General features: G+C 57.3%; 3 protein-coding genes across 6 annotated transcripts; 1 reads left to right on the forward strand and 2 right to left on the reverse strand.

The window, feature by feature from the left end:
• Nucleotides 1-105: 105 nt before the first annotated feature.
• On the reverse strand, nt 106-7,832 carry CCT3 (chaperonin containing TCP1 subunit 3). The gene is made up of 14 exons (XM_069878759.1): nt 7,719-7,832; nt 6,375-6,436; nt 5,878-5,928; nt 5,723-5,785; nt 5,351-5,447; nt 4,881-4,998; nt 4,241-4,427; nt 3,506-3,655; nt 3,225-3,357; nt 2,709-2,790; nt 2,413-2,593; nt 1,628-1,873; nt 936-1,067; nt 106-389 (listed from the first exon to the last, which is right to left on the reverse strand). The coding sequence occupies exons 1-14, from the start codon at nt 7,747-7,749 to the stop codon at nt 285-287; spliced, it is 1,638 nt and encodes a 545-aa protein (XP_069734860.1). The 5' UTR covers nt 7,750-7,832; the 3' UTR covers nt 106-284.
• A 101-nt stretch (nt 7,833-7,933) lies between these two features.
• On the reverse strand, nt 7,934-24,888 carry MCL1 (MCL1 apoptosis regulator, BCL2 family member). Of its 4 annotated transcripts, none has more exons than XM_069878789.1 (5): nt 24,079-24,888; nt 20,635-20,882; nt 20,106-20,218; nt 12,845-12,940; nt 7,934-8,183 (listed from the first exon to the last, which is right to left on the reverse strand). In XM_069878789.1, exons 1-5 carry the CDS (start codon nt 24,827-24,829, stop codon nt 7,949-7,951), a joined length of 1,443 nt encoding a protein of 480 aa, XP_069734890.1. In that variant the 5' UTR covers nt 24,830-24,888; the 3' UTR covers nt 7,934-7,948. The 4 variants fall into 4 exon arrangements, 3 of the variants coding, with proteins under 3 accessions (XP_069734890.1, XP_069734891.1, XP_069734892.1); XM_069878790.1 differs by lacking the exon at nt 7,934-8,183 and adding an exon at nt 9,852-10,053; XR_011339265.1 differs by lacking the exon at nt 7,934-8,183 and adding an exon at nt 13,967-14,083 and having other exon boundaries at nt 12,861-12,940; nt 24,079-24,887.
• Nucleotides 8,564-11,919, forward strand: SSR2 (signal sequence receptor subunit 2). Its single transcript, XM_069878884.1, has 6 exons — nt 8,564-8,624; nt 9,089-9,243; nt 9,728-9,826; nt 10,380-10,488; nt 10,632-10,709; nt 11,298-11,919. The coding sequence occupies exons 2-6, from the start codon at nt 9,089-9,091 to the stop codon at nt 11,406-11,408; spliced, it is 552 nt and encodes a 183-aa protein (XP_069734985.1). The 5' UTR covers nt 8,564-8,624; the 3' UTR covers nt 11,409-11,919.
• Nucleotides 24,889-27,893: the final 3,005 nt, after the last annotated feature.

Consider the following 27,893-nt stretch of genomic DNA (forward strand, 5'->3'; position numbering starts at 1 on the left):
GCCCCCTCTCCTCTTAAAGGGGCCACCACCTCCCCTCTTAAAGGGGGCCGCCCTCTCATTCCGGGACCCTCCCACTCCACCCCCCCCCATAAAGCGCAACGAACATTGAAAGGTGGTTTTTATTGTTGAGGCAACAGTGGAATCACAGTCCTTAAATTAACCATTCGCATCCCCCGGGGCAAGGGCTCCATGCCCGCCCTTCCCCATCCCTCCCCCACTCCTGCCCCCTCTGTTCCTGCCTTCTCCCAGTTCTTCCCAGTGCCAAACTGGGACTGGGGCTTCTCCTACTCCTGGGCTGCCTCCTGTGCCGCGGGCTGCTTGCTCTGCTCCTCGCCCTTCTTCTTGTGCCCCGAGACGATGTCGTCGATGCGGAGGAGGAGGATGGCAGTCTGCGGAGAAATCCCGCGCCTGGTTAGCCAGGAGCTCATGGAAACGAGTAAAATCCCATCCCAGGGGATAAAACCCCACTCCCCTGGGATAAAACCCCATTCCCCGGGGATAAAACCCCACTCCCAGGGGATAAACCTCCACTGCGATAGGATCAGAACCCATGATGATGGAATCAAAACCCCCAGTCGTGATGGAATCAAAACCCAGAGTCCCAACAGAATCAAAAGCCCAAGTCGTGACAGAATCAAACCTCCCGCCGCCCTCGTGATTCCCACCAAGGAACCCTCTGCCCTCAGTTCAAGGATTCTCTGAGCGCCACGGGAAGGGGATGGAGCAGCCAAGAGCAGCTGGAAGCTCCAGAGATGCTCGGTGGAGGAGAGGACCCCAATTCCCAGCTGACTAAGAGGAAAGGCACAGGGCCTGCTCCAAGAAACTGCTCTGATCCAACACTCGTAAGCATTTCAGAAGCTCTCCCGGTGCGGCAGCCCTGGAATGCCAGCACCACATCCCAACGCTGCTCCCGGCGACCTCCCACTCCCACTCACCTCCACGGCTGTTTTGTAGGTTTGCAGTTTGACAGCCAGAGGTTCCCAGATTCCCAGCTCCTTCATGTCGGCCAGGGCTCCGCTCTCGCCGTTCACCCCCCACGTCTGGCTGCCCTCCTGCGTGTGCTTCGCCTGTGAGTGCAACGACAGCTCAACACCAACACAACCCAACGGAAAAGTCGCCTCCAGAGAGCCGAACCAACCAGGGTTCCACAAAACAGCAAAGGAGACAGAGTTGGGGTCGTTCAGCCTGCAGAAGGCTCCAAGGAGACCTTAGAGCAGCTTCCAGTGCTGACAGGGGCTCCAGGTTTGGCCTTCCAACCCAAACCACTGTGTGATCATCTCCACTTTGGAGTTACTCTTGCACTTCATCCCAAATATTTTGGATTTCTTCACCCTCAGGGCTTTGTTGTTTTGTTTTTAAGCTCCTGTGCCTCAACCCAGCCATTCAATCCCATTCTGGGGCTTCCAAATTTGGCAACAAAGCTGGTCAAATTGTCTGCAGCCCGGGGAATGCAAAACCCACAACAGCCTTCTCGTCGCTTTCTACGGATCTACTGCTTCCACAAAGGTTCCTTCAAAATAAAAACCCCAGCAGCTACGAAAAAGCTGCCTGCCAGGATTGATCTGCAGGGCAGGACACAAGAAGAAAGGGCCGAAGCCCTCCTGCAACCACAGGCCGCACGTCTTACCCTGAGCGAGGTCAGCACGCGGATGGTGCTGGCGCCGCAGTTCTGGATCAGCGTTCGGGGAATGACTTCCAGAGCCTGGGCGACGGCGCGGTAGGGCCACTGCTCCACTCCTGTCATGCCTTTGGATTTCTCCGTCAGCGCGTGGGACACGGCCATCTCGGCAGCTCCCCCTCCCGGCACCAGCTGCGGGTCCAGGAGGACGTTCCGGCAAACCTGCATGGCGTCCTGGAGATTGCGCTCCACCTCCTGCAACGGGAGCCAAGCAGGGATCAGCGGGGAAGGAGGGATCAGTGGGGAAGGAGAATTGGTAGCTCCAAGGAAGTCCAGCACAGTCCCCAGCTCCATGTCCACCCCGGGACACAGGCCTGGCCTCTGCTGGACAGCCCAGCCCACAAGATTGGGAGAGGATCTGGATCAGAGAGTGCAGGGAGAGGACGAGGGGAACGGTTTTGAGCTGATAGAAGGGAGATTGAGATGAGATTTTAGGGAGAAATGTCTTGCTGGGAGGGTGGGGAGGCCCTGGCCCAGGTTGCCCAGTGAAGGCTGCCCCATCCCTGGAGGTGTCGAAGGCCAGGTTGGACGGGGCTTGGAGACCCCTGGATGATCTTTAAGGTCCCTTGTGACCCAAACCATTCCATGATTCTATGAATTCTGAGCCACTCCGGAAGCTGGATGACACCTGTCCTCACTTTGGGTGTGCATAAAAGCTTCTCAGAGGGAAGCACCAACTTCTTGACACCAAGAAGGAGTCAATGCAGAGGAGAGGTGGGACAGGAGGAACGTACCGACAGGATCTCCTTGCTGGCTCCGCGCAGGAGGATGGTGCAGGCCTTGGGGTCTTTGCAATCGGTGATGAAGGCAAAATATTCATCTCCTATTTTTTTAACTTCGAAGAGCCTGGCTCCTGTTCCCACATCGTCCTCCCGCAACTCATCCGTGCGACTCACGATGCGAGCGCCACACGCCCTGGAACACAAACAATCAAGTCAGATGCTCAGAATGAAAAACCAGGGTGAGATAAGAAGGAAAAATAGATGTTCCAGGCAGGAAGAAGAAGCTCCAGCAAGGGGATGGTGTTTACCTGGCAATCCTGTTGTTGTCTGTCTTTCTAACCCTGCGGATCGCGGTGATGTTGGCTCTCATCAGGTAGTGCTGGGCCAAGTCTGGAAGGAGGTTTGGGGAATACTATTAAGGGATCAGTGGGATCAGAGCAAACTTTATGCATCTTTAAAATAAAAAGGGTTATTATGGAAGGAAAAAACCTAAATGCAGCTGCTTAAACCATGCAGCAAGGCAAAAATACAGCGCAGCTCCTCATGGTTTGCTACTCATCCTCATTCATGGTTTGGTATCATTTCCAAGTGCTGGAAAAGCAGAATATTTTATGTCCATGCTCACACAATAACCTCAAAACCAACGCCTGCCACAAAGAACAGTTTGCTAAAGCTAAAAACAAAACCAGGGTCCTGTTCAAAATCAGGTTTGGAGGACAATTTGTGGCATTGGTTTGTTTTAAAGCTACCGAACGGTGCATTTAGCAGAGCAGGAACATTATGAAGATCAATTCAACACAAAGAAGGATGAGATGTGCCATTACCAGAGATCCCTTTCTCAGTGATGACCAGGTCTGGTTTGACTCTCATCAGGTCCTCACAAATCTGCTGGATATACTCCTCCTCCATCTGCAGGATGCGGGCAAAGTCCTCCTCCCGCGTTATTTCAATGTCGGTCTGGAGAGAAAGCAGCGTGAAGGCCTCACCGTGCTCCTCCCAACTCTGATCAACCCACCTCCACCACTTAACGTCCCATCTGGACTGGTTCTCGGCACCAGTCCTACACCCAAAACTCTACAGACAGCCCTCACGGGACTGGCTTTACCTGGCTTTCTCCTTTCTTGTACTCTAGGGAACAATCCAGAAGGACAACGCGCGGATTCTTAATAAGGCGACGCATCTTGGGATGAGTGACATCCTTATTCACCATGATTCCACGCAAAACACAGGAGTCTTCACAAAAACCACCTGGAATCTGAGGCACAGAAAGGGGGAAAGCGAGGGGAGTCAGTCTGCTCAAGGAATAATCATCACCCATCCCACATGCCAAGAAAAGAAAATGCTCCCACGCAACCACGAGCTTCCAACTAGAGACTATTCTCAGCCCACTGGCTTGGGTGAAGAGCAGCTGGAAAGCTGGAAAATGACCTGGGTGGCGGGTGACAGCAGCTGAACACGAGCCAGCAGTGACCCAGGTGGCCAAGGAGGCCACCAGCACCCTGGTTCGGATCAGCCGTGACTCTACTAAAAGCCACGAAAGAACTTGAGAAACCGCTCACATCCCACTGCCTGTCAACGTATTTGGAACACGGGAAGTGAAACTTGGATGATCTTTTTGACAAAGATCCCAAAAGAGCTGAAATAATCCTGCCCCGTTTTCCCTGTGAAGCAGCAAGGCTGACGGCACCAACTGAAATAAAAGATCTTCAAGCGTTGTGGTTGTGAACTGCAAATCAGCAGCACAGGATTCTCCCCACCGTGTCCTACCAACAGCTCATTCCTGGCTTTTCTCAAGCAAGACAGGGGCGCACGGGTCAGAAACGGCTCAGGACACGCTCACCTTTTCTACTTTTGCGTATTTTTTAATATCAATTTCCTTTCTGCCGTTTTCTTCAAACTCCACAGTCTTAACGGCATCGAGAGCAATGGTGCAGGCCAGGTCAGACCAGCGGTTTATTGCCTTAGTGTTGATCGCACTCTTGATTATTTTAAGCATCATCTCTCTGTTGTTCACGTCCACTGGAGTGCTGACAGAAAGGAAAAAACAAACAGGAAACTGAATCTTACTCCAGGCTGTAATCTGCTCCTAATCCCATCGAGTCCCTTTCCAATTGTATTCAGTTACCCTTCACCAACTGGATTCCCTGAAGGATCATCTTCTCCCAAGTACTAAGGGATGGCACGAGAGGAACTGGCCTCAAGCTGCACCAGGGGAGGTTTAGATGGGATATAGGGAAAAATTACTTTACTGAGAGAGTGGTGAAGCCCTGGCAGAGGCTGCCCAGGGCAGTGGGGGAGACTCCATCCCTGGAGGGGTTAAAAAACCATGTAGATGTGGCACTTTGGAGTGTGGTTCAGTCAGCACGGTGGGTTTGGGCTGATGGGTGGACTTTGAGGTCTCTTCCAACCATGATTCCATGATTCTATTTAAGCAGCACTGGGACCCCACGCCCCTTCTAAGTCCCCAAGCCCACACTTACCCAATTTTCTTTAGGATGCTGATCATGTCGTCCAGAGCCTTGCGATACGCCCCGATGATCACAGTCGGGTGCATCTGCTGCTCGAGGAAGTGTTCGGCCACAGAGAGCATCTCTCCAGCTGAAAACAAACCCAAAACACCAGATAAGCCAGCAGAGAAACCAACAGTCAGGACAGTAGAACAGCACAGCAGACAAAACGCATCCCCTACCCCAGCAGAGAAATCAAATGGCACCTAAAACTTTCTATATCCCTAACTGTGCTTATCTCAGGGGAAGACCACAGCTTCCCAAGGAGCTGATCTCCTAAGGGTCTAAAGAATGCAGCGTTCTCTTCTGTGGTAAAAATCCCTGTTGATATCAGGGCTGGGAAATAACAAGGATCTGTTTCATTAATGCATTCTCACTGAGGAGCAGAGAGAACAAACTTCAGACTTAACCTATACAGCATTTGTCTCACTGACGCCCCTTACCAAGGATAATCACAGACGTGGTTCCGTCTCCAACTTCCTCATCCTGAGTTCGGCTGATCTCGATCATCGATTTGGCTGCAGGGTGCTGGACCTGAATCTGTACGGGAGCAAGGGGTTTGGTTTTGTGCCACAAGGCGAAAGCTGAAAGCTCGTTCACTGCTCAACTGAACAAATACCACACCTTTTAACAACGCAAGCATCCTGCCCAGCTACAGCGAAGATTTTACTTCATTTTTGAGACCGGAAACAAGCCCTTTTCATTCAGAATATTGCACAGAATCATAGATCATCCATCGTCCCACCGGCAGCTACATGATCGTGGAAGATTCCGACCCACGGGTTAAGCCACACAACCCTTCAGGAGAATCTTACCTCTCTCAGAATAGCGTTGCCATCGTTGGTCATCACGACCCCACCCATGGGGTCCAGAAGCATCTGCAGGCGAGAGAGCAGAAGGTTTGCACTGATGGAAAACTCGTGGTGTTCCTGGTTAGGTCACAGCACAGGTATTTCAGCAAAGCTCTTACCTTCATCATGGCTCTCGGTCCCAAACACGTCCGGATAATGTCAGCAATAGTCTAGGAGAGACAAAAGAAATGAGGCCACGCAGGAGGGCATTGAGGAGTCCAAAAAAGCAGAGATTATGGGAAACAAGCAGTCACTGCAAGATTAAAATGCTCTGATGACCCTGCAGTTGAGCAGAACAACTGTGTGAGAACGAGAACACGGGGGTAAGAAGAACACAGGCAGCACAGAAGTTATTAATTAAATCCAATGTGACAACTGGTACTTTCAGATTTTGCAGAGGAAGAGGTTTCGGTGGGTTAAACCCCCCCCCCCCTCCAGTTACGCTGTACCTCTTATAGCACTGAAAATTCATTTTTTACGCTGTTTCTGCTCTGGATTCACAAAGATCAGAGAGAAAACAATTCAGATCCAGTTTTCCTTCTTAAATATATAAATATATATGTACAGGTCAAAAAAAAAAAAAGGATGGAAACAGCCAGACATGAGGATATGGTACCTTAGCAGCAGTGATGTTTCCAGCCTGGACTTTTCTTCCAGACTCACGTTTCATATTCTGACCTAAAGCACAGAAAAAAAACCCCATAAAATATTGAAGTACAACTATAACTTTAATCTGACCTTACTTAGCAGTCCAAGACTAAAGCAGCGAGGCCAACAACGCATCCGAGATGCTCGCAGACAAACACACTCGAAGCATCAGTTCTGCATTAAGAGTTTATAATGTGAATATAATGAAAGCTGATATAAGAGAGCTCTTGCCAGCTCCCTGAAAGGAGGTTGTGGAGAGGAGGGAGCTGGGCTCTTCTCCCAAGGGCCAGGGGACAGGACGAGAGGGAATGGCCTCAAGCTCCACCAGGGGAGGTTTAGCACGAACGTTAGGAAAAATATTTTTCTCAGAAAAATACTGACAGTGAGATTGAGGGCGCCCTCAGCAAGTTTGCAGATGACACAAAGCTGAGTGGTGCAGTTGCCACATGAGAAGGATGGATTGTCATCCAGAGGGACCTGGACAGGCTGGAGAAGTGGGGCTGGGAGAACCTCATGAGGTTCAACAAAGCCAGGGGCAAGGTCCTACAGCTGGGTTGGGGCAATCCCCGTTTTCAGTACCTGATGGGGGATTATGTGATTGAGAACAGCCCTGGGGAGAAGGATTTGGGGTGCTGGTCCATGAGAAGCACAACGTGAACTGGCAATGTGCACACACAGCCCAGAAGGCCAACCGTATCCTGGGCTGCATCAAGAGAAGCATGAACTGCAGGGAGGGTGTGGAGGCCCAGGTTGCCCAGAGCAGGGGTGGCTGCCCCATCCCTGGAGGGGTTCAAGGCCAGGCTGGATGGGGCTTGGAGCCCCTGATGCAGTGGGAGGTGTCCCTGCCCATGGCAGGTGTAGAACTGGATGGGTTTGAGGTCCCTTCCAATCCAAGCTATTTTATGATTCTATGATCACTCCCTCGTGCAGCCCGGGCCTGATTAAAGGCTTTTTTGCTTTCTAAAACCCCCAAATGACTCTCGGAAACCTTATTTGCCGGCGTTTTCAGTTCTGGGGAGAATCCCGCAGTGCAGGGGCTTCAATGGGAAAGCGCAAAGGGGAAGGGGGACGAGGGGGAAGGGGAGAGGGACGAGGGGAGAGAGGAGAGCAGGCCGGGATGGGTTCACCCCCCACCCCGTGAGGCCCCAAGGCGCGCCGGGGGCCGTGAGGGGAGGGCCCGTGCCCCGTGGCTCCGGCACGGAGAGGCCCCAGTGGCGGCAGAACCCGCTGTAGCGGCGAGGGGGAAGGGTCCCCGGCCCCTCTCGGCCCCTCTGGGCCCCTCCCCACAGCCGCAGACCCCCGGGGCACTCACTGAGAACGAGTACGGGGCGCGGGCCCATCATGGCGGCGGTGCGAGCGCGGCGCCCGGCGCGGAACCTTCTGGACCCGGCGCGCTCCCTGCGCCGCCGCGCGACACGCAAGCCCCGCCCCCGCGCCCGGCGAGGACCAATCACAGCGCCCTCCCCCCCGCGCACCGCCCAATCAGAACGCCGATCTCCGCCCCCGCCGCTCCTAGCAACGCCTCCCGCCAGCGCCGACCAATCACCGCGCGCCCCGCCCGCGCGGCGCCCAATCAGAGCGCGGCGCTCGAAGAAGGTTTAATGTACAAAGGAGGCCCGCGCGGCGTGCAGTGGAGCGATCTGCGCATGCGCTGGGCGTGTGGATGATGCGGGGGGGGAGTCGTCGCACTGACGCAAAGGAGCAGCGGGAGGACGGCACAGCGACACTCCTGCGTCTAGAAGGCATTTTAGACGGGTTAGTCCGCTCCATAAGCCAGCTGAAATGGAATTGAGATATCTATGTGGAAAGGAACTCCTCACAGACACCCCCCTCCCCGTGATCGCAGTGGTCGCGCCCGCCTTGCCGCTGCCGCGGGGCATGACGGGAGTTGTAGTTCCAGGAGCGGCTGCCATTTTCCCTTTGCACGGGAACTGCTTGGGGGGCGCCCGAGCTCCTCTCGGTGCCCCCGTGCCCCCTCAGAGCAGAGTACCTGGAGGGGTGTAAATCCCTGAGGATTCTGTGGGGGACACACATAGCTCAGGTCTGGATTGCGGGGGTGAGGGAGAACTAGTGTCTGAGCTCTGCGCATGCGCGGAGTCCCCGGCGCGCGGCTCAAGACTCTATTTCCCAGCGTGCTCCGCGGCCGCTCGCCGCTAACTTCCGGTCTGCGGCGCTTCCGGTGCTGCTGCGCTGACTTGGCCTTGGCGGGGAAGGGAAGGTGAGGGAGGGGAGGCCTGAGGGGGGCGAGAGGCTCTGAAAGGGGGGATTGAGGGGGGAATCGGGGGGCGAGAGGGCTCGTGAGCGGCTGGAGGGCCTAGGGGAGGCCTGGGGGATGGGATGGAGGAGCAGGAGTGGCTGTGAGGGAGAACTGGGGAACCTGGGAGGAGTCTGTGGGGAGGGATGGGGACGCAGAGGCTCCTTGAGGAAGGATTGGGGGGGCTGTGAGGTGCCTCTGAGGAGGAATCGGGGGGTAGAGTCTCCGTGAAGAGGGATTGGGGGGTGGGAGAGGTTCGTGGGGAGGGATTGGGGACCAAATGGCTCTGGGAGGAGGGATTTTAGGGGGAAATTTGGAGATGAGAGGGACCGTGGGGTGCCCTGGGGGGATTGCCCAGTTTCACTGTCCTGTTCGTGTTCTCTTTGCAGTTAAATTACCGATGACGTCCCATTTTCTTTTCCTTCTAGATGAAGCTCCTCGTTCTCGCTGTGTTCGCCCTGTTCCACGTGGCCTGTGGAGAGGAAGGCGCCCGGCTCCTGGCCTCCAAATCCCTGCTGAACAGATACGCCGTGGAGGGCAAGGACCTGACCCTGCAGTACAACATCTACAACGTCGGCTCCAGGTGAGCCGCGTTCGGGCTTCAAACACTGACTGGGAGCAAACGTGAGGCGCCTGCGGCTCTGAGACGTTCCTGGGCTCTGTCCTGTTGCCTGTGCTCTCTCCAGCTCTGGACTCACCACCACGACTGGAAGATTTCACCCCACAATCCTCTGTTTTCTCCTTTTCCTGTTGTCCCAGCTTTCCCTGTTCCCTCCTTTCCCCCTCCTGGCTGCTCTGGCTGCAGTTACCTCTGTATCTGTGATGCTGCTCCCTTACACCCAGCCCCTCCTTGAGCTCTTTTTCACATCAACATTCCTGATTTTGATGCAGTTCGTCTCGTCTTTGCCTTCCCCTTTCCATAATCCCCCTGTACCGCGCTTTCCCTCTCCTCCTGGTGACATTTTATGTTCCTAAACCAGTTCCTCTGCTCTGGTGGAACTGGTGCTCTGGTCCCTCTCTGTGCCAAGTCGAGGAGCCTTCCTCATCCCTTTCTTTGTTGCGTTTAGTGCTGCTTTAGATGTGGAGCTATCGGATGATTCTTTCCCACCAGAAGATTTTGGCATTGTCTCTGGGATGCTCAACGTGAAGTGGGACAGGATCGCTCCGTATCCTTTCGTGTTTTGAAACTGCTCCAGAAGGTTCTTCTTACCCCTGAGTGTCCTGCAGCTCTTCCGTTTGCATCTGTTGCCACCGGAATCCCAACATCTCAGACCCTGGGCAGGGAACTGAGTGAAAATCTTTGCTCTCCTTGAAGGAGTTTCTTAAAAACAGAACCAGGTTCCTGCGCCGGGAACGGAGGAGCAGCTGGATGAGCCTTGGGTGGATCTGGTACCTGTAACCACAGAGGACTCAGATCTCCCATCAGAAGCAACTTTTCTACCTGGTTTGGGATTGCTCCTTACCTGTCTCCTCGCTTCCTCTTTCCAGGACTGAAAGGGGCTCTGGGAAAGCTGGGGAGGGGCTCTGGATCAGGGATTGCAGGGAGAGGATGAGGGGGAATGGTTGGATGGGGCTTGGAGCCCCTGATTCAGTGGGAGGTGTCCCTGCTATGGGACTGGATGAACTTTGAGGTCCCTTCCAACCCAAACCATTCTGTGATTCTATGATTTTTCTTTCCTGGATGAACTCCAGCAATTTTCCTTAACTGCCGGCGCTCAGGGCGAGCAACGTGTCCCACACTGTGGTGCTGCGGCCTCTCAAGGCTGGATACTTCAACTTCACCTCTGCCACCATCACCTACCTCGCGCAGGAGGGCGGGCAGGTCGTGGTGAGTTTATTATTTGTAGGATCCTGGCCCGAACCGCAGAGTGAATTCACCCAACTCTGCTCTTCCAGCTGCCTGCTGGGGGCTGACGCCTGTCCTGCACTCTCAAAGTTGATAAATCTTTTTCCACCCCGCTACTTTTCCAGGTTGGATTCACCAGTGCTCCCGGGCAGGGAGGGATCCTGGCTCAGCGTGAGTTCGACAGGAGGTTCTCCCCTCACTTTGTACGTACCTTTCCATCGCGATTGGAATCGCACAGGGGCTTTGTGCCACGTTGTGGGAAATGTTTTTTCCTGATATCAAGCCTGACCCTCCCCTGGTGGAGCTTGAGGCCATTCCCTCTCGTCCTGTCCCCTGGCCCTTGGGAGAAGAGCCCAGCTCCCTCCTCTCCACAACCTCCTCTCAGGGAGCTGGAGAGAGCAATGAGGTCTCCCCTCAGCCTCCTCTTCTCCAGGCTAAACCCCCGCAGCTCTCTCAGCCGCTCCTCTTCTTCTCCAGCCCCCTCCCCAGCTTCGTTGCTCTTCTCTGCACTCGCTCCAGAGCCTCAACATCCTTCTTGTGGGGAGGGGCCCAGCACTGACCCCAGGATTCGAGGAGCGGTCTCCCCAGGGCCGAGCCCAGAGGGAGGAAGGAGGGAGAAATTGCAATTAATCTCTCTCAGTTGTCCAGAAAAAGCAAAGCTTGTTTTTATCCCAGCTACAAGGAGCTGGAACCGTGGGATTTGAGGCAGAAGCTTTGAGAGGAGAAGATCTGATGGTTCTGAGGCCGATGCGTACATGCTTTGACTTCTCTCTCACGATTCCTCCTTGCAGCTGGACTGGGCGGCGTTCGGCGTGATGACGCTGCCCTCCATCGGGATCCCGCTGCTGCTCTGGTATTCCAGCAAGAGGAAGTACGACACCCCCAAACCCAAAAAGAATTGAGCGAAGCCAAGAGGCGCCAGCACCCCGGAAAGAACACGCGTCCGCGCGCCTGGACCTGCAGGTGTGTGGGGATCAGCAGCAGCTCCCCCTGCCCTGGCGGCAGGAAAGAACCGAGCCCCTCGACGTTCTCAAGAAGAAATAAACCCCGAGCTGAACATCTCAGGCCTCCCCCAGGCAAACTCAGTGTCCGTGTGTTTGGCGCAGAGCCCGCTCTCTGGGCCGGGACCGACGTGTTAGCGCCGAGGAGCTCGTTTGAGCTGCGGTTCTGCCGTCGGTGCTACCTTCAGCCAAAAGGTTCTTTCCTCACTGCTGTCCTGTTCAATCTCGGCGTCCCCTCCCTGGGTGACGCCTGCGGGAAGGGGCTTCGGTGGGAGAAACGGGAGCTCTGGCTCTCCAGGCGGCCCCGTGGTGTTTGCTGAGCCGTTAATTGCTGCGTCCCTGTTCTTTCTGGGTTGCTCTGTTACGGGTTGGGGGGTGTTGAGGGTTTTGTAATAAAACAAAGGCCGTGAAAGCAGCCTGATTTTCTTTCACTGGGAAGTCCTGGAGGCCCCTGGCTGTGTCCAGAAGCAGCCAGCGGGTGCACAGTCAGGAAAATTAATCCCTACGTAGAATCATAGACTCACCAGGTTGGAAGAGACCCACCGGATCATCGAGTCCAACCATCCCCATCAATCACTAACCCATGTCCCTCAGCACCTCGTCCACCCGGCCCTTAAACCCCTCCAGGGAAGGGGACTCACGGAAGAGGGAAGGGCTGAGACCTTGCTTTCCTGACAGCCATAAGAGCTCTGGGCACCAAGGAGGCCACCAGCATCCTGGCTTGGATCAGCCATGGGGTGGCCAGCAGGAGCAGGGATGGGATTGTCCTCCTAGACTCAGTGCTGGTGAGGCTGCACCTCAAATCCTGGGTTCAGGTTTGGGTCCCTCACTCCAAGAAAGACCTTGAGGGGCTGGAGCGCGTCTGGAGAAGAGAATGGAGCTGGGAAGGGGCTGGAGAACAGGGGTTGTGGAGCAGCTGAGGGCCCTGGGGGTGCTTAGCCTGGAGAAGAGGAGGCTGAGGGGAGACCTCATCGCTCTCTGCAGCTCCCGGAGAAGAGGTTGGAGCCAGGCAGGGGTCGGGCTCTGCTCCCAAGGAACAAAGGATGGGATGAGAGGAAAAGGCCTCAAGTTTCCTCGTTCAGGGCTTGGCTGGTTTTGCCGGGGGTGACAATTCAGCTCCTGGAGGGGCCGAGGAGGTGGTTCTGGTGCTGTGCTGGCTTTACCCAACCCACCTAATTCCTAACCCACCTAATTCCTAACCCACCACCTCTAGGGCTGCTGACAAAGCTTTCACACTCGATTGCTTTTCACAGTCTTTGATCCTGTTGACTTCTCTCCCCCTGAGGGCGCCAGAAAGCAAGAAAAACATGAAGCGAGAACAGAACTTCTCATCCAACCTGTGACAGCCTCCTCTTTTATGAGGGAGGGGGTTCTGCTTCTTGATTCCTCTCTTCTGAGACCTCATCTGGAGGATTGTGTCCAGTTCTGGAGTCCTAAACATAAGAAGGAGATGGAGCTGTTGGAGCGGGTCCAGAGGAGGCTACAAGGATGATGTGAGAGCTGGAGAACCTCCTGTGTGAGGACAGGTGAGAGAGTTGGGGTTGTTCAGCCTGGAGAAGAGAAGGCTCTGAGGAGATTTTAGAGCAGCTTCCAGTGCGTGAAAGGGGCTACAAGAAAGCTGCGGAGGGGCTGTTCACCAAGGCTTGTGGTGATAGAACAAGGGGGAATGGGGATAAACTGGAGAGGGGCAAATTTAGACTGGACATTAGGAAGAATTTCTTCACCATGAGGGTGAGGAGGCTCTGGCCCAGGTTGCCCAGAGCAGGGGTGGCTGCCCCATCCCTGGAGGGGTTCAAGGCCAGGTTGGATGGGGCTTGGAGCCCCTGATGCAGCGGGAGGTGTCCCTGCCCATGGCAGGGGTGGGACTGGATGGCTTTAAAGGTCCCTTCCAACCCAAACTATTCTATGATTCTTATTTACAGCAGGGGAGAAGTTAACCTGAAGCAGGGATTTTACAGTTCTCTCTTCCCTTAGCAGCCAGTGCTCAACACAAGATTCAACGTGCCCTTCACGGGAGGTTCCCCCAAGGCCAGCTCGTCAAGGTCAAGGGAACCAGAGAAACCACAAACATTCTTTCTAAGCAGAAGGGAATGGAGGAGACTGAAAAAAAAAAAAAGAAGGCTTTGGGGAGACCTCAGGGCAGCTTCCAGGGCTGAAAGGGGCTCCAGGAAAGCTGGGGAGGGGCTCTGGATCAGGGAGAGGGTGAGGGGAAGGGTTTTGAGCTGCAAGAGGGAAGATTGAGATGAGATCTTAGGGAGAAATGTCCTGCTGGGAGGGTGGGGAGGCCCTGGGTCAGGCTGCGTGGGGGGAAAACTCGCATGGGACCTTCTGGGGCTCCATCACCTCTCAAGATGCAGGAGGGAAGGGACAAGGCTGCCCCCACAGCGACCCCCTCCCCTGCAGCTCCCACCAGGTGAGACCCCAGGAAGAGAGGGGGCTCAAACCCAGGAATTTCTTACCTTCCAGGGAAATGTTGCTGTGGTTCAGCCTCAAGCCGGCAGCAAGGAACGACGTGGCCGCTCGCTCACGCAGCCGGTGGGATGGGAAGCGGAAACAAAGGAGATAAAACTCATGGGCTGGGATAAGGACAGTTTGATAGGGCAGAAAAGTAGGAGAAAATACAACAATAATAACAATAAAGGAATGTACAAATGGGTGATACGCGATGCCGATCTGGAATCCCAAACGGAGCTCCAGAGCCGCACACCTGAAACGTGCTGCAAATCCAGCTGAGAAACCCGGCACCACCGAGCCCTTCGATCCCGGCCACGCGGCTGGTGGCACCGGATCCAACCCTGGCTGCATCTCTTCCCAGTTTCTTGTAAAACGAACCTTTTCTGGTGGGGAGCCCAGGTTGCCCAGAGCAGGGGTGCCCTGCTGCCCCATCCCTGGAGGGGTTCAAGGCCAGGTTGGATGGGGCTTGGAGCCCCTGATGCATGGGAGGTGTCCCTGCCCATGGCAGGGGTGGGACTGGATGGGCTCCGAGGTCCCTTCCAAGCCAACTCATCTCATAGTTCCATGATTCTCACTTGACATCAACCAGAACCCCCAGATCCCATCCCTGGAGGGGTTCAAGGCCAGGTTGGATGGGGCTTGGAGCCCCTGATCCATGGGAGGTGTCCCTGCCCGTGGCAGGGGTGGGACTGGGTGGGCTTTGGGGCCTTTTCCAAGTCCTGTCCCCAGTATCCCACAGAATCCGTCCCTAATGCCCTGCAGGCCCTGTCCCTGGTGTCCCCAGTGACCCACAGGTCCTGTCCGAGCATCCCACAGACACTGTCCCCAGTGTCCTTACAGGGCCTGTCCCCAGCATCCCACAGAGCCTGTCCTCGGTGTCCCCAGTGACCCACAGATCCCGTCTCTGATGTCCCCCAGGTCCTATCCCCAGCCTCCCACAGACACCGTCCCCAGTGTCCCCAATGACCCATAGGCCCTGTTCCTGATGTCCCACAGGTCCTGTCCCCAGCATCCCGCAGACACTGTCCCCAGTGTCCTTACAGAGCCTGTTCCTGGTGTCCCCAGTGTCCCCAGCCTCCCACAGACACTGTCCCCAGTGTCCCTACAAGGCCTGTCCCCAGCATCCCACAGAGCCTGTCCTTGGTGTCCCCAGTGACCCACAGCTCCTGTCCCCTATGTCCCACAGACACTGTCCCCAGCACCCCCAGTGTCCCACAGAGGGTGTCCCCTTCCCCACGCCCCGGGGACGCGTGCGTCAGCGCTGGGGCGCAGGGGGCACCCCGCGGGGCGTGGGACGGGGGGGACGGAGGCGCTGGGCACGGCGCTGGGTGTTGGCACCGCGGGCGCTGCTGGGACACCGTGTCCTGCCAGCACATTCCTGCCTGAGTCACCACCAGCTCCTGCCTGGGCAGCTCCAGGACCGCAGCCCCATGCGCTTGGACCCTGTCCCCCCCCCCCGAGACCCCTCCCAGCCCCAGACACCCCCCCAAACCCCCTATATCCCACACGCCCCCCCTGCACCCCTCAAACCCCCAGGCAGGGGGGGATTGAGGCACCCAGACAAGGAGGAAGAGGAGCGAAGCCTTCCTCGAGGCGGCCAGGTTTATGAGCCAGGAAGGTGTGTTGGGGGGATCCTCTCTGGTCCCCGTCCCCCCCCTCTTTTTTTTTTGTGTTCCCCCAAGGGGGATGGGCCGCACCGGACGCTTGGGTTCCTGGAAAAGCCCCACGTGATTTCCCCAAATGCTATAAACGGTTCTCGTTGCTGGGCAGAGCTCCTCGCAGCGTCCGCAACCCAAAGGGAACCCCCAGTCCCAGCGCCCCCCGAAAACATGGGGCTGAGCCCCACAACCCCCCTCGGGAGAGGCTGAGGCCTGACAGGCTCGTGACACGAGTGTGACAAAGCAGCCAGTGAAGAGTTGTCAGCTCAGCTGGAAATGAGTCACCCCGCGGCCTCCAAACCCGCCGGGGTCCCCAGCACCCACCCCAAAAACCCCAACGCTGCTCCCTCCTGCTTAGCCTCTGCCCCCAAGGGAGAAGCGATGGGAGGGGAGGGGGCTGGAGAAGAAGAGGAGCGGCTGAGAGAGCTGGGGGGGTTTAGCCTGGAGAAGAGGAGGCTGAGGGGAGACCTCATTGCTCTCTGCAGCTCCCTGAGAGGAGGTTGTGGAGAGGAGGGAGCTGGGCTCTTCTCCCAAGGGCCAGGGGACAGGACGAGAGGGAATGGCCTCAAGCTCCACCAGGGGAGGGTCAGGCTGGACAGCAGGAAAAAATATTTCATGGAAAGGGTCACTGGAACAGGGAGGGGGTTGAGTCCCCTTCCCTGGAGGGGTTTAAGGGCCGGGTGGCCGAGGTGCTGAGGGACATGGGTTAGTGATTGATGGGAATGGTTGGACTCGATGATCCGATGGGTCTTTTCCAACCTGGTGATTCTATGAAACAGCCTCAAATTGCACCGGGGGACCTTTAGATTGGGATTGAGATTGGGATTGTCTTCACAGAGAGCAGTGAAGCCCTGGCAGAGGTGGAGCCCCCTTCCCCTGCGGGTTTCAAAAACCCTGCAGCTGTGGCACTTTGGTTCAGTCAGCTCAGCAGGGCTGGTCTAGATGAACTCCAAGGGTTTTTCCAACCATAATGATCCCCCCATTCTATCATTCCTTGCAGGGACCCCTCTCCCCCACAGCCTCTCCGTTTCCAGAGCCTGTCCCCAGCGTGGGGAGGGTCCTGTCCCTGCCTAGTTACCCCGGATTCACCTCCCAGGGGCTCCTCACAAGCCCAGCTCCGCACTGGGAGGTGCAGCTCCAACTCCCTCGCACGCTGCTGGTGCTGGGGGGGCTGCGTCCTGCCCCACAGCGCGGGGGGCGCATCCCTCCCAGCGCAGGATGCAGAGGGAAGCGCTGTGCCAGCAAGGTGGGGGGCACCAAGCGACGTCCCTGCTGTCCTGCAAGCCCTCCCTGGGAAGAAAAGGACACTTTTTTGCATGGGAATGGTTGGATTCGATGATCCTGTGGGTCTTCTCTACATTTGGGGCCCAACTAGCCCAGTTTGACGTCACAAGCAACGCCACAAAATCTTATCGGAGCCCCCAGTGCAGGATCGGGGCCGCTCAGCCAGAAACAGGCAGGAATTGGGTTGGTTTGTTTTGGTTTTTTTTGCCTGGCCAGGGGATTTTCTGTATTTGCATCGGCCTCCCCCCACCCACGAGCCAGAGCCGGTGTAAGCTTTCAGCTCGCAAATGCGAGGCCGGATCCTGGCTCGGCCCCAGCTGGTGCAGAGGCGGCAGCGGAGGCTGCTGCTTTTCCAGCACTTCCCTTCTTTCCCTTCCCAAGGGCAGCACCCAAATTTCCAGCTGCTGGTGCAAAAAAACCCACCGACCCTCTATTCCCAGACAACGTGGGAGCCCAAACCAGCCGGGCTGGGTGCTGCAGAACCCCCAGAACCTGCTCCCTGAGGCACAGCAGCCGCTTTCATCCCTCTCCCCCCCTCCCCCCCTATCTTATTTACACTAAAAGTTCAGAGAAGGCGAAACCATTTCTGCGAAAAGCCCTTGTCGGAGCGGAAGAGGAAGCCTTGGGGTTTATCGGTGCTGAGCCAGGCGGGCTCGGAGCGCTGCGGCTTCCAGGAAGCCCCCCAGCCCCTTTGCATAGTTCCAGCTTTGCATGAGGGCCCCACCACGCCCTGGGGGGGGCCAAAGGGGCCCAAAATAGCCCCCCAAGAGACAGCGTTAAAGAAATTACCCACCCTACAAACCCGCATTTTGCAATATCTGCAGAGCAGGGCTGAGCCCTCAGCTTCTTTTCCAAAGAGCGTCTCTCGTTGGCACCGCAGGGAGCATCTCGCTCCAAAGACCCACGGGGTTGGAGTTTGGCTTTGGGGGATTTTCTAGCCGAGGTTCCCCACAGCAGAGCTGGTCCTGCCAGGAGGAAGCTGCTCCTCAAACCACTGTCCCAGAGGAGCTCTGCACCTCACCTGAGCTCTGGCCTCAAGCAAGCCGCTCGCTTCCAACAGCCCCAACCTGCAGGAATCAAAACTCGGAGCGTCTGGGGTCCCTCTAAAGAAGCCTCCCCGGCACCTGCAGGGCAGGGAGTGGTGGAGGGGAGCAGGGCTGCTTCTAAAGAGACCTCCTCGGCCTCAAAAACACCAGCTTGCTCTGCCCAGGCAGAGGGACGAGAGTAATTCTAGAGAGGCAAAGCCACCGAGCGCTTTGTTCCCCGCTGTGGAAGGGGTGAGGAGCTCTGCCCACCCTCTCTCTGCAGGGTTAGAGGGTGACAACGTCCTGCAGCCCCACGCAGGGGCCCAGAGAGCCACAGCTCTGGGGACGCCACGGAGAAACCTGTTTCAGAGCACACAGGCACCTCGTAGACCTTCCCCACCCACGTATGTGGTGAAGGAGACGGGCGTCTCGGCACAGAACGGCTCCGGGGAGCCCCAGCGCGTGACTAAGGACACCCAGAGAAGTTTTTCCACAGCCCACAGGGGTTTTCTAATAAGCAAAAGGCTGTGGGGTGTCCAATAGGCCCCCACAGGAGCATTTAGCACGTCAGCACCTCGTTAGAGGAAATGGCAAGTTTTATACCAGAGGATTGAGAACCAAAAAAAAAAAAAAATAAACCAAATATTTATTGACAAAACTAAGCGCTTGTTCAGCAAACAAGCAGGCCCAACAATAGCACCAACTTCCAGCTCTCCACCCACTCAGGTTTCCATCAGGCATCGCTTGGGCTGCAGGTGAAGCACCACAGGTGAGGATGCTCCTCGCGGTGCGGGACTCAATCTCACAGAGCTGAGATCCCCAAGAACAATCAGTCTAGAATCAGAGGGCGTGAGGTGGAGGAGCGCTGCGAGCCCACCGAGGAGCAATGCTACCCGCTGGGGACCAGAGCGGAGCCCCCAGGGGACTCGCGCGAGCCGATCAGTTTTATTCTGCTCCAGAAGGTTTACATTCAAACATCAGCTTCGTTTGACTCACGGCTTAAAGGAGCAAAACGAAGGGAAGAGAAGGAAGTGAGCGGTATCAACTTCCGCAACTCCCCACCCACGAGAAGGGCTGGAATAACCAAAACAATTAAAACAAACAGAAACATCAACTGTTGCCAGGAAGGCCTGGGCAAAACGAGAGCCCACAGATCCCTGTGCTCCCTGGCAACGCCGCTCAAAAACATCAAGAAAAGGCTCGCTCGGAGTCAAGGCAGGAGAAGGCTTCGCCACAAGAAATGCTACTTCACGTGAGGAATGAAGTACAGCGCACCCAGCAGCGGTTCGACACCACATTCAAAAATTCCTCCTTTTTGTATCGTTAGCTCTGTAAAAATATGTACATATTTTACAGATTTATAGATAGTTGCAGGTTCTCTACGGCCTCCCCGCCCCCGTGGGGGGGGTTCGAGAGTCACAAACACACTCCTTGTTTTTAAACTGCCTGTGTGTGGTGAGTCGCGTCGCCGCAGCGGAGCGGGGCCAGCCAGGCGAAGGCGGCCGGGCCGCAGCTGGCTCTGGTTGCCCCTCTTGGCTCGCTCGGCAAGCGAGCTGGAGGCCACGAGGGCTCCTGTTCTGGCAGCGGGTCGCGCGTCTCTGCCGCTGCCACATCTCTGCTGCTTCTGGAGGGCGGCCGAGCCAAGGCCCCGCTGGGCAGCACCACCTGGGGGCTGGCGCAGGCTCGCCCCACACCCAGCGTTCAACGCTTCTGCTCCTAGAAAAGCCACAAGTTTAGGCAGGACACCAGCAGCAGGAGATGCTATTTCCAGAAACCCAAACCCACAACTCTGAAACATCTGCTCCGCACGCAGCTGCCGAGCCCGAAGGCGTCAGTCCAGACAGAAGCTGCCGGTGCTCACGGGCTCGCTGCCGAGCAGCTCGGTTCCCTCCGGGATAAAACTGAAGCAGTCCACTTGAGCTTTCTGTCCTCATCCTCTTGAAGGGAGCAAAGTATCAATTCTTCCACTTTCTGTTACCAAATAAATCCAAATAAACCCACAATCTGACCAGATCGCACCTTCCTTCTTAGGAAAGGATTGCTCAGGGGATGCCTAGATATTCTCCTCGGCTCACTCAAGTCCAGCTTCGTAAGTACTGACAGAAGATCAGCTCGCCAGCCCCCGAAAGAGCCGGGCCACCCCAAGTCCTGTCCCTCTGCAGCGCGCCCGGGCTCACCGGATCATGTAGGCCAAGCTCGCTCCCAGTCCGGCCACACCCGCAAACGCCATCAGAATGTTCCTGATGCTGCCTTCAAGGTCTTCCACTCGAAAGAAGTCGACAAAGCCCTCCTAAGAGAAAGAAAGGAAAGTCATCTCCCCGTCAGCCACATTTCTTCGGCAGGGAAAGCCGTTTTCCCCGCGCTCATTACAGCCACGGCCTGTACCACAGAGGTGGCACCACAGAGGTGGCACCAGAGCGGCTTCAAGCAGGCTCAGCACACCCAGGATCGACTCGGCTTCAAGAATTCTGCCTGCTCTACACCAGACAGGGGCACATTTTCAGGTCAAAACTGCTTTAGGCTTGTAAGGAGCGACTGGAACATCAGCGCTCCAGCTAAATATTTCAGACTGTGGTTTTAACCGGAGCAGTGAGTCACCTCCGTGCTTCACTGACACACGCGGTTGTCAAGGAGCAGGCCACAGAAATGGGACAATACTGGATTGCTCCGAAAGGCTCGCAGTGTTCGGGACAGGCAGTGACTCACCCAGCCTCCTTGGCTCATGAGCCACTCGCGTTTCGATGAGACGAGGGCGTCCGTGATGATCCTGGCCAGCGAGCTGATACATTTTTCCTGGTTTATGCTCTTCAGGTGTTTCGCAACAAAGGCACCGAACGAGATGAGCGTCACGACTCGACCCCAGTTAGTTACTCCATCACTGAACACGTGGGCAGATACTTCGCATACCGACTGCAGATCTTCTTCTTTCTGGATTTCCAGCTTCCGAAGCATTCCTGCAAGAGGTGCTGGTTTAGAGGCAAGCACACCCAGGACACCAAACACACCGCAAGATCATCAGTGAGAAGATGAGGCACTTCCCATAGAAGGCTAGGCTGAGAGTTGGGGTTCTTCAGCCTGGAGAGGAGAAGGCTCCACGGAGACCTTAGAGCAGCTTCCAGTGCTGAAAGGGGCTCCGGGAAAGCTGGGGAGGGGCTGTGGATCAGGGAGGGCAGGGAGAGGATGAGGGGAATGGTTTTGAGCTGAAAAAAGGGAGATTGAGGTGAGATCTTAGGGAGAAATGTTTTGCTGTGAGGGTGGTTGCCTAGGGAAGTCGTGGATTCTCCATCCCTGGCGGGGTTCAAGGCCAGGCTGGATGGGGCTTGGAGCCCCTGATGCAGTGGGAGGTGTCCCTGCCCATGGCAGGGGTGGGACTGGGTGGGCTTGGAGGTCCCTTCCAACCCAACCACTCTGTGATTCTATGAAAACACAGCCCCTGCGCTCTAGGCCCATAAAACTGCAAGAGTCACGGGTGGGAGAGTAAGAACCTGCCTGTTTCTGCAGACAGCTCTGCTGCTCCTGCTCTCTGGAGCCAGACAGAAACCAGCCAGTAACCCATTTCTAGTTCCTTCCTCCCCACCTCACGCACAGCTGCCGTCTCGGCCCGTGTCACACCCTCCTGTCTCACAAGGGCGTTAAACCCCACGGCACCAGAACCACAGCAGCCGCTTCGCAGCCTCAAACCGAAGCGCGGGGCAGGTGCATCGCCTTTTTCTTAACCTGCTTCTAGAGGTTGGAACAACGGAGCTCCCTAGTCTGACCTCCATTGCCCCCTCGTGAACACGCAAACAAGAGGAGCCTTTGCACAACCGAGACGCGCTGCTTGTTGTTGCTCAAACTGCCAGGAAGCCTCCCTGAAGCCTGTTCCGCTTTGCACGCACAGAGGTCACTGTCCCTGCAGGAGCCTTTGACATCAACCCCAGCTCGTGTTGGCCTCACGCTCCTCGCGGGCACATCCATCAACTCAGCCAGGGTGGCTGAACCCACAGTCTCTCATTTAAGCACATCTAAGGACACGAGGAAGAACGCGAAGCCCTGAAGAAGAGAAGTTTGAGGGGGGGAATCGCATCGCTCTCCACAGATTCCAGAAAGGAGGTTGGAGCGAGGTGGTTGTTGGGTCTCTTCTCCCACAGAAGAAGGGGGAGGATGAGAGGAAACGGCCTCAAGTTGTGCCAGGGAAGGTCTAGATTGGATATTGGGGAAAAAATCCTTTCCTGAGAGAGTGGTGAAGCCCTGGCAGAGGCTGCTCAGGGCAGAGGGGGAGTCTCCATCCCTGGAGGGGTTCAAAAACCACGTGGCTGTGGCATTTTGGGACACGGTTTAGTGGGCACAGCGGGGTTGGGCTGATGGTTGGACTGGGTGAGCTCAGAGGTCTTCTCCAACTTTAATGATTCCACGATTCTAAGCCCTCTCCATTAAAAAAAAAAAAGAAGAACCCAAAACCTGGACAGGGAAAGCAGCCCCAGCACAAAGCTGGGAGCTCAGCATCACCACCCGGACAGCTCAGGCCGGCCCCAAACCACCTTGTTTCCTAGTTCCAGCTCAAAACTGCTGGTTCTCCCCTCCAATCCATTCCCAGGACACTCTGCAGTGAGAGCTCCTGCTCATCCCCACCCAGGCACTGGGTTTCCAGGTCCTTCCAGGTCCAGGATTCCTGGGAATCCTGATTCTAGGATCACCAGAAGCTGGCAAAGGCCCAGCTATAACCCAAGCACATCGTCCACGAGAATTTTTTCCCCAAAAACCCTGTTCCACCAGAGCTGTGGGCGCAAGGAGTTTAAACTCCTGAGCTAAGGAATCTTTGGATTCTTGGGTTTATTTGCGTGCAGTCCTGCTGAGCAAAGCAGGACGCAAGAAGGAACTGGAGCTAATCTGTAACTAGATTATCTCCTCTGCACACGCCACCAGCGGTTTTTCAACCTCCCGATCGAGCAAAGTTCAGTTTCATTTTTAATCACTTCTCAGCTGGTTTAACTCGCTCGAAACCAGGCCACATCCTAGCTCGGAAATAACCCAGCCCAGAGCTCAGGCGCTGCCTCCTGCTTGCTGGGAGGGGCGGGCACAAAGAATCATAAAAATATCCCCTAGTTGGAAGGGACCCACATGGATCATTGAGTCCAACTCCTCAAGCTGCACTGGGCAACCCCAAAAGAGACCTTGACCCGCCTGTGGCCTAGAGGAACAGGCCTTGTGAGGAGCAGCTGGGAGAGCTGGGGGGGTTCAGCCTGGAGAAGAGGAGGCTGAGGGGAGACCTCATTGCTCTCTGCAACTCCCTGAGAGGAGGCTGTGGAGAGGAGGGAGCTGGGCTCTTCTCCCAAGGGCCAGGGGACAGGACGAGAGGGAATGGCCTCAAGCTCCACCAGGGGAGGGTCAGGCTGGACATCAGGAAAAAATATTTCATGGAAAGGGTGATTGGGCAGTGTCCGAGGCTGCCCAGGGAGGGGGTTGAGTCCCCTTCCCTGGAGGGGTTTAAGGGCCGGGTGGCCGAGGTGCTGAGGGACATGGGTTAGTGATTGATGGGAATGGTTGGACTCAATGATCCGGTGGGTCTTTTCCAACCTGGTGATTCTATGATTTTCGAGCCTAGCCACCCTGGGACCAGCCACGGGGAGAATCACCAGCATCCCCCAGGGAAAGGACAGGATCAGGGCTCAAAAGCGCTAGAATGGGTCCAGAGAAAACCACAGAAATGACCTGAGGGCTGGAGAACCTCCTGTATGAGGAGAGGCTGGGAGAGTTGGGGTTGTACAGCCTGGAGAAGGCTCCATGGAGACCTCGGAGCAGATTCCAGTGCTGAAAGGGGCTCCGGGAAAGCTGGGGAGGGGCTCTGGATCAGGGAGGGCAGGGAGAGGATGAGGGGGAATGGTTTTGAGCTGCAAGAGGGGAGATTGAGATGAGATCTTGGGGAGAAATGTTCTCCTGTGAGGGTGGGGAGGCCCAGGTTGCCCAGAGCAGGGGTGGCTGCCCCATCCCTGGAGGGGTTCAAGACCAGGTTGGATGGGGCTTGGAGCCCCTGCTGCAGTGGGAGGTGTCCCTGCCCAGGGCAGGGGTGGGCCTGGGGGGCTTTGAGGTCCCTTCCCACCCCCCCATTCCATGCTCCTGTGGCTCCAGGATTCCCTCCCGCCCCGCGGGGAGGACCCGGCCGCCCCTCACCCTGGAAGGCGAGCTCGTGTTTCTGCAGGATCCCGTCTCCCACTCTCCGCAGCGTCTCCAGCGCCTTCTCCATAGCCGCCTCTCCCGATCCGCCGCCGGGCCAGCCCGGCCCGCCCAGCAGCGCCGGGAAAAGCTTCTTCTTGAGGCCGGGCTCGCTCTGCCCCGCCGCCTCCCGCAGGTAGCGCTCGATGAGCTCCAGCGTGTCCTGCCGGAGCCGGTCGGGGGGCCCGGGGGGGGTCCCGGGCAGCGACTCCCCCGCGGGGCCGCGCTCGGGGTCGGATTCGCAGCCGTCGAGCTCCTCCTCGGGGGTCGCGAAACCCGAGGAGCCGCAGCCAATCGGCGACGAGGCCCCCGCCGCGCGGCCAATCAGGGACGGAGCCGCCGCGCCGCAGCCAATCAGCGGCGAGGACCCCGAGGAGCCGCAGCCAATCAGGGACGAGGACGCGGCCCCGCAGCCAATCAGCGACGAGGACCCCGCGGCGCCGCAGCCAATCAGCGAGCGAGGGGGGTCGCGGCGGAGGCCGCCGGCGGCGCGCGCCCCCGCGGAGCCAATGGCGGCGCCCGGTACCTCAGCGGCGGCGGCGGGGCCGGAGCCCGGAGGGACGGCGGCGGTGGTGGTGGAGGCGGAGGCGGTGGGAGGCGGGGCGGGGTCTCCTCCAGGCGAAGCGGGAGCCAGGGCCGGGCCGGGGAGGCCTCCGCCGCCGCAGTAGAGGTTGAAGCCGATGACCGCGTTGCGCTTGACGGCGAACATGATGATGGCGGCGGCGCGGCGCGCGCGGGGCTCCCCGGGCTGCGGAGGGGGAGGAAGCGGCGCTCGCGCTTATATGGCGGCGGGAGGCGGCAGGAAGGGGCGGGGCTTCCGCTTCCGGTCCGCCCCTCGGCTCCGGCCCCGCCCCCGCGGCGGGGGGAAGCACAGAGCGACCCGGGGCGGGGGGGAAGGACCCTCAGGATCATCGAGTCCAACCATTCCCATCAATCACTAACCCATGTCCCTCAGCACCTCGGCCACCCGGCCCTTCAACCCCTCCAGGGAAGGGGACTCAACCCCCTCCCTGTTCCAGGGCCCAATCACCCTTTCCATGAAATATTTTTCCCTAATATTCAGCCTGACCCTCCCCTGGTGGGGCTTGAGGCCGTTCCCTCTCGCCCTGTCCCGTCTGGAGCCTCTCCAGGGCTCTGAGCTCCTCCACCGCCCTGCGTGGCCTTTGCCAGGGCTGCCCCGCTCCCTCAATAAAGGAGTTTTGCCCCCCGATCCAGTCTAAACCACCCCCTGCTGCCACTTGAAGCCGTTTCCTCGCGTCCCATCGCCGTTGGAGCTGGTCCAGAGGAGGCTACAAGGATGATCCGAGGGCTGGAGTACGAGGCCAGGCTGAGAGAGTTGGGGTTGTTCAGCCTGGATTAGAGAAGGCTCCGAGGAGACCTTAGGGTGACCTTCCAGTACCTGAAGGAGCTACAGAAAGCTGGAGAAGGACTGTTCATAGAGGCTTGGAGTGATAGGATGAGAGGGAATGAGGATAAACTGGAGAGGGGGAGATTTAGGCTTGATATAAGGAGGAATTTCTTCACCATGAGGGTGGGGAGGCCCTGGAACAGGTTGCTCCATCCCTGGAGATGCTCAAGGCCAGGTTGGATGGGGCTTGGAGCCCCTGATGCAGCGGGAGGTGTCCCTGCCCAACTGGACGGGCTTTAATGTCCCTTCAAACCCAAACCATTCCATGATTCTACGTTCCATTTCTCTCAGAAAGGCGAGAGCGGTGCAGGGGCAGAGGCAGCTGCTGAAAGGGTAAAGCAAAGCAGCAGGAGCACCAGCAGCTCAACCCACTCCGGCCTTGGGGCCTTTTGTCCTAACCAGATCCAGGACTCTGGAAATCGGGGCGTGGGCGCCCCAGAATCGCAGCCCCATCACCTGCTGCAGGAGAGGACTTCCCCGCAGACCCCGAGGACACGCAGCAGGCTGGGCCAGACACGCCAGGGACGCGTGCCGAGGCTTTTCCGCACTGCCACTCTGTCCAAAGGCCACTCGAGTGAGTACCCAGGGCTGGGGACGGTGACATCAGCCCCACGTCACCCAGCCGAGGCACCGCGGCGTCACCAGAGCGAGGGGTGATGAGAGCAAGAACGGGCCAGGGCGCTGAACTCCAACAGCCCCACAAAAGCCACCCTGAACCCCCTAAGAGCAGGGCCAGGAGGGCGGACGGTCCTGAGAGCTTGGGATTTGGCAGAGGGGAATGCCAGGACACCTCCTCGGCTCCTTAGAATCATAGAATCACTAGGTTGGAAAGGACCCACTGGATCAAGTCCCACCATTCCTATCACATTCCTTCCACTCGACTGAGGACACGGGAGCTCCCACCATAAAGAAGCCCCTCTCTGATCAGTATTTTTGCTGATAGAAACCAGAACAAGCCTCTGTCACCGTCCAGAGCATCACCAAGCACCGGTGGGAAGAGCAGAGGCAGCAGCTGCAGGGAGCACAGCCCCATCCTAAGCACCCCAGATCTTCCAAAGCCAAGGATGCGCCTCCCCTCCGAGATCCTCTGCCCCTTTATCAGCTCCTTTCCCAGCTGTCACCTCCATAAACCGGGGCGAGAGCATGACTGGGTTGCACTGGGATCCAGCAAGACCAAACCCAGCCCCCTCCAAGTCCTTCCCGCGGCCCCAAGGAACGCGTCCTTGTGGGAAAGCAAATTCTTGGCCCCAGGAGCAATAACAGAGGGAAGCTCGGCTCGCTCCGGCAGCTTGGGGCAGCGCCCAGTACATATTTCCCCGAGTGCCAAGCTTTAAAGCACAAACAAACACCAGCACATACTTGGCACCGAGCTGGAACAACGCGTCCCTGTGCAAACACCCGGCCCTGGGGTGGGCTGGGACGTGGAAACGCAGCGAGGAGGTTGCCGGCAGCCCCAGGGAGGGTCAGGGGACAGCAGCGGCCACGCCAGAAAACTCTAGAAAGGAAAAGCGTGACACGGAGGGTAAAAACCTCAAGAGGTCAGGACTCCAGGATGGCGACAGCGTCACTGCGGGGCAGCCCAGAGCCCCAGAGGGCACCGGGAGCACCTGCCCCACAGCCTGGAGGGGCAACAGGGGTTTGATTTGAAGGCAGGAGAATAAAACCCACCCCCCCGGGCTCCCCAAGGTGGCCACCTCCGATCCCTCCCACGGCTCCATTGTGGGGCGATGGCTCCTCACGCACCTCAGAGCCCTGGGTTGCCCCACAGCCCCCAGCCCCAAGGGGCAGCCTGACCAAGAGCCCCCTGCCCCACAGTTTGGGGGGAGGGGGGGTCAGCCCCCTGCAAACCTGACAGCCCCACGGTTTGGGGTCAGCTTTCCCTAGGGAATGAACCCCCCCCCCAACACCCCATGGCTCCAGTTTCGGGGGGCAGCCCCGCACGGAGCACGCGTAGAGCTGGGCTGGGAGAGAAGCCGCATGGTGGGAGCTGAAAGGAGCCCTGAAGGAGGAGGAGGAAGAGGAGGAAAGGGCAGGGACTCGGAGCAATTTTGCTGAGGGGTCTCTCCACGCATCCTCTCCCGCTGGTGCGCAGGAAAAGGGGGGTGGAAGGGAAATAACCCCGTTCCACAGCTACTGCCCTTGTATGGAATTGCTTTTGCCCGTTCTCATCCTGTGTCGTCACAATCCTTCCCCCCTCCTGCGCAAGCACGTCTGGCATTTCCGGAAAAGTGAGGAAAGACGTGGTTTGCGAGCTGTCCCCTCCCTCTGCCCCCCTTTGCAACCTTCACTCTATTTCTTTCCTCTGATTTTTTTGAATAAAAAGCAAGCCCAGCGTGCTCTGGTAAAGAGAGGAGAGATGACCATG

The sequence above is a fragment of the Phaenicophaeus curvirostris genome, chromosome 29 (assembly GCF_032191515.1).
Source record: "Phaenicophaeus curvirostris isolate KB17595 chromosome 29, BPBGC_Pcur_1.0, whole genome shotgun sequence".
NCBI classification, from domain to species: Eukaryota; Metazoa; Chordata; class Aves; order Cuculiformes; family Cuculidae; genus Phaenicophaeus; species Phaenicophaeus curvirostris.

Bases quoted from the DNA above. Each gene is read 5' to 3' on its own strand.
- CCT3 (XM_069878759.1), bottom strand. From the start codon at position 7,749: ATGATGGGCCCGCGCCCCGTACTCGTTCTCA. The intron at 5,929-6,374 runs GTACCATATCCT...TGTCTCTCCTAG, and splicing joins GAAACATCACTGCTGCTAAG to ACTATTGCTGACATTATCCG. The intron at 4,999-5,350 runs GTAAGGGGCGTC...GTTTGTTTTCAG, and splicing joins CACGTCTGTGATTATCCTTG to CTGGAGAGATGCTCTCTGTG.
- SSR2 (XM_069878884.1), top strand. From the start codon at position 9,089: ATGAAGCTCCTCGTTCTCGCTGTGTTCGCCCTGTTCCACGTGGCCTGT. The intron at 9,244-9,727 runs GTGAGCCGCGTT...TGTTGCGTTTAG, and splicing joins ATCTACAACGTCGGCTCCAG to TGCTGCTTTAGATGTGGAGC. The intron at 10,489-10,631 runs GTGAGTTTATTA...CTACTTTTCCAG, and splicing joins AGGAGGGCGGGCAGGTCGTG to GTTGGATTCACCAGTGCTCC.
- MCL1 (XM_069878789.1), bottom strand. From the start codon at position 24,829: ATGTTCGCCGTCAAGCGCAACGCGGTCATCGGCTTCAACCTCTACTGC. The intron at 20,883-24,078 runs GTGAGGGGCGGC...CACCTCTTGCAG, and splicing joins ACACGAGCTCGCCTTCCAGG to GAATGCTTCGGAAGCTGGAA. The intron at 20,219-20,634 runs GTGAGTCACTGC...TCTTTCTCTTAG, and splicing joins TCATGAGCCAAGGAGGCTGG to GAGGGCTTTGTCGACTTCTT.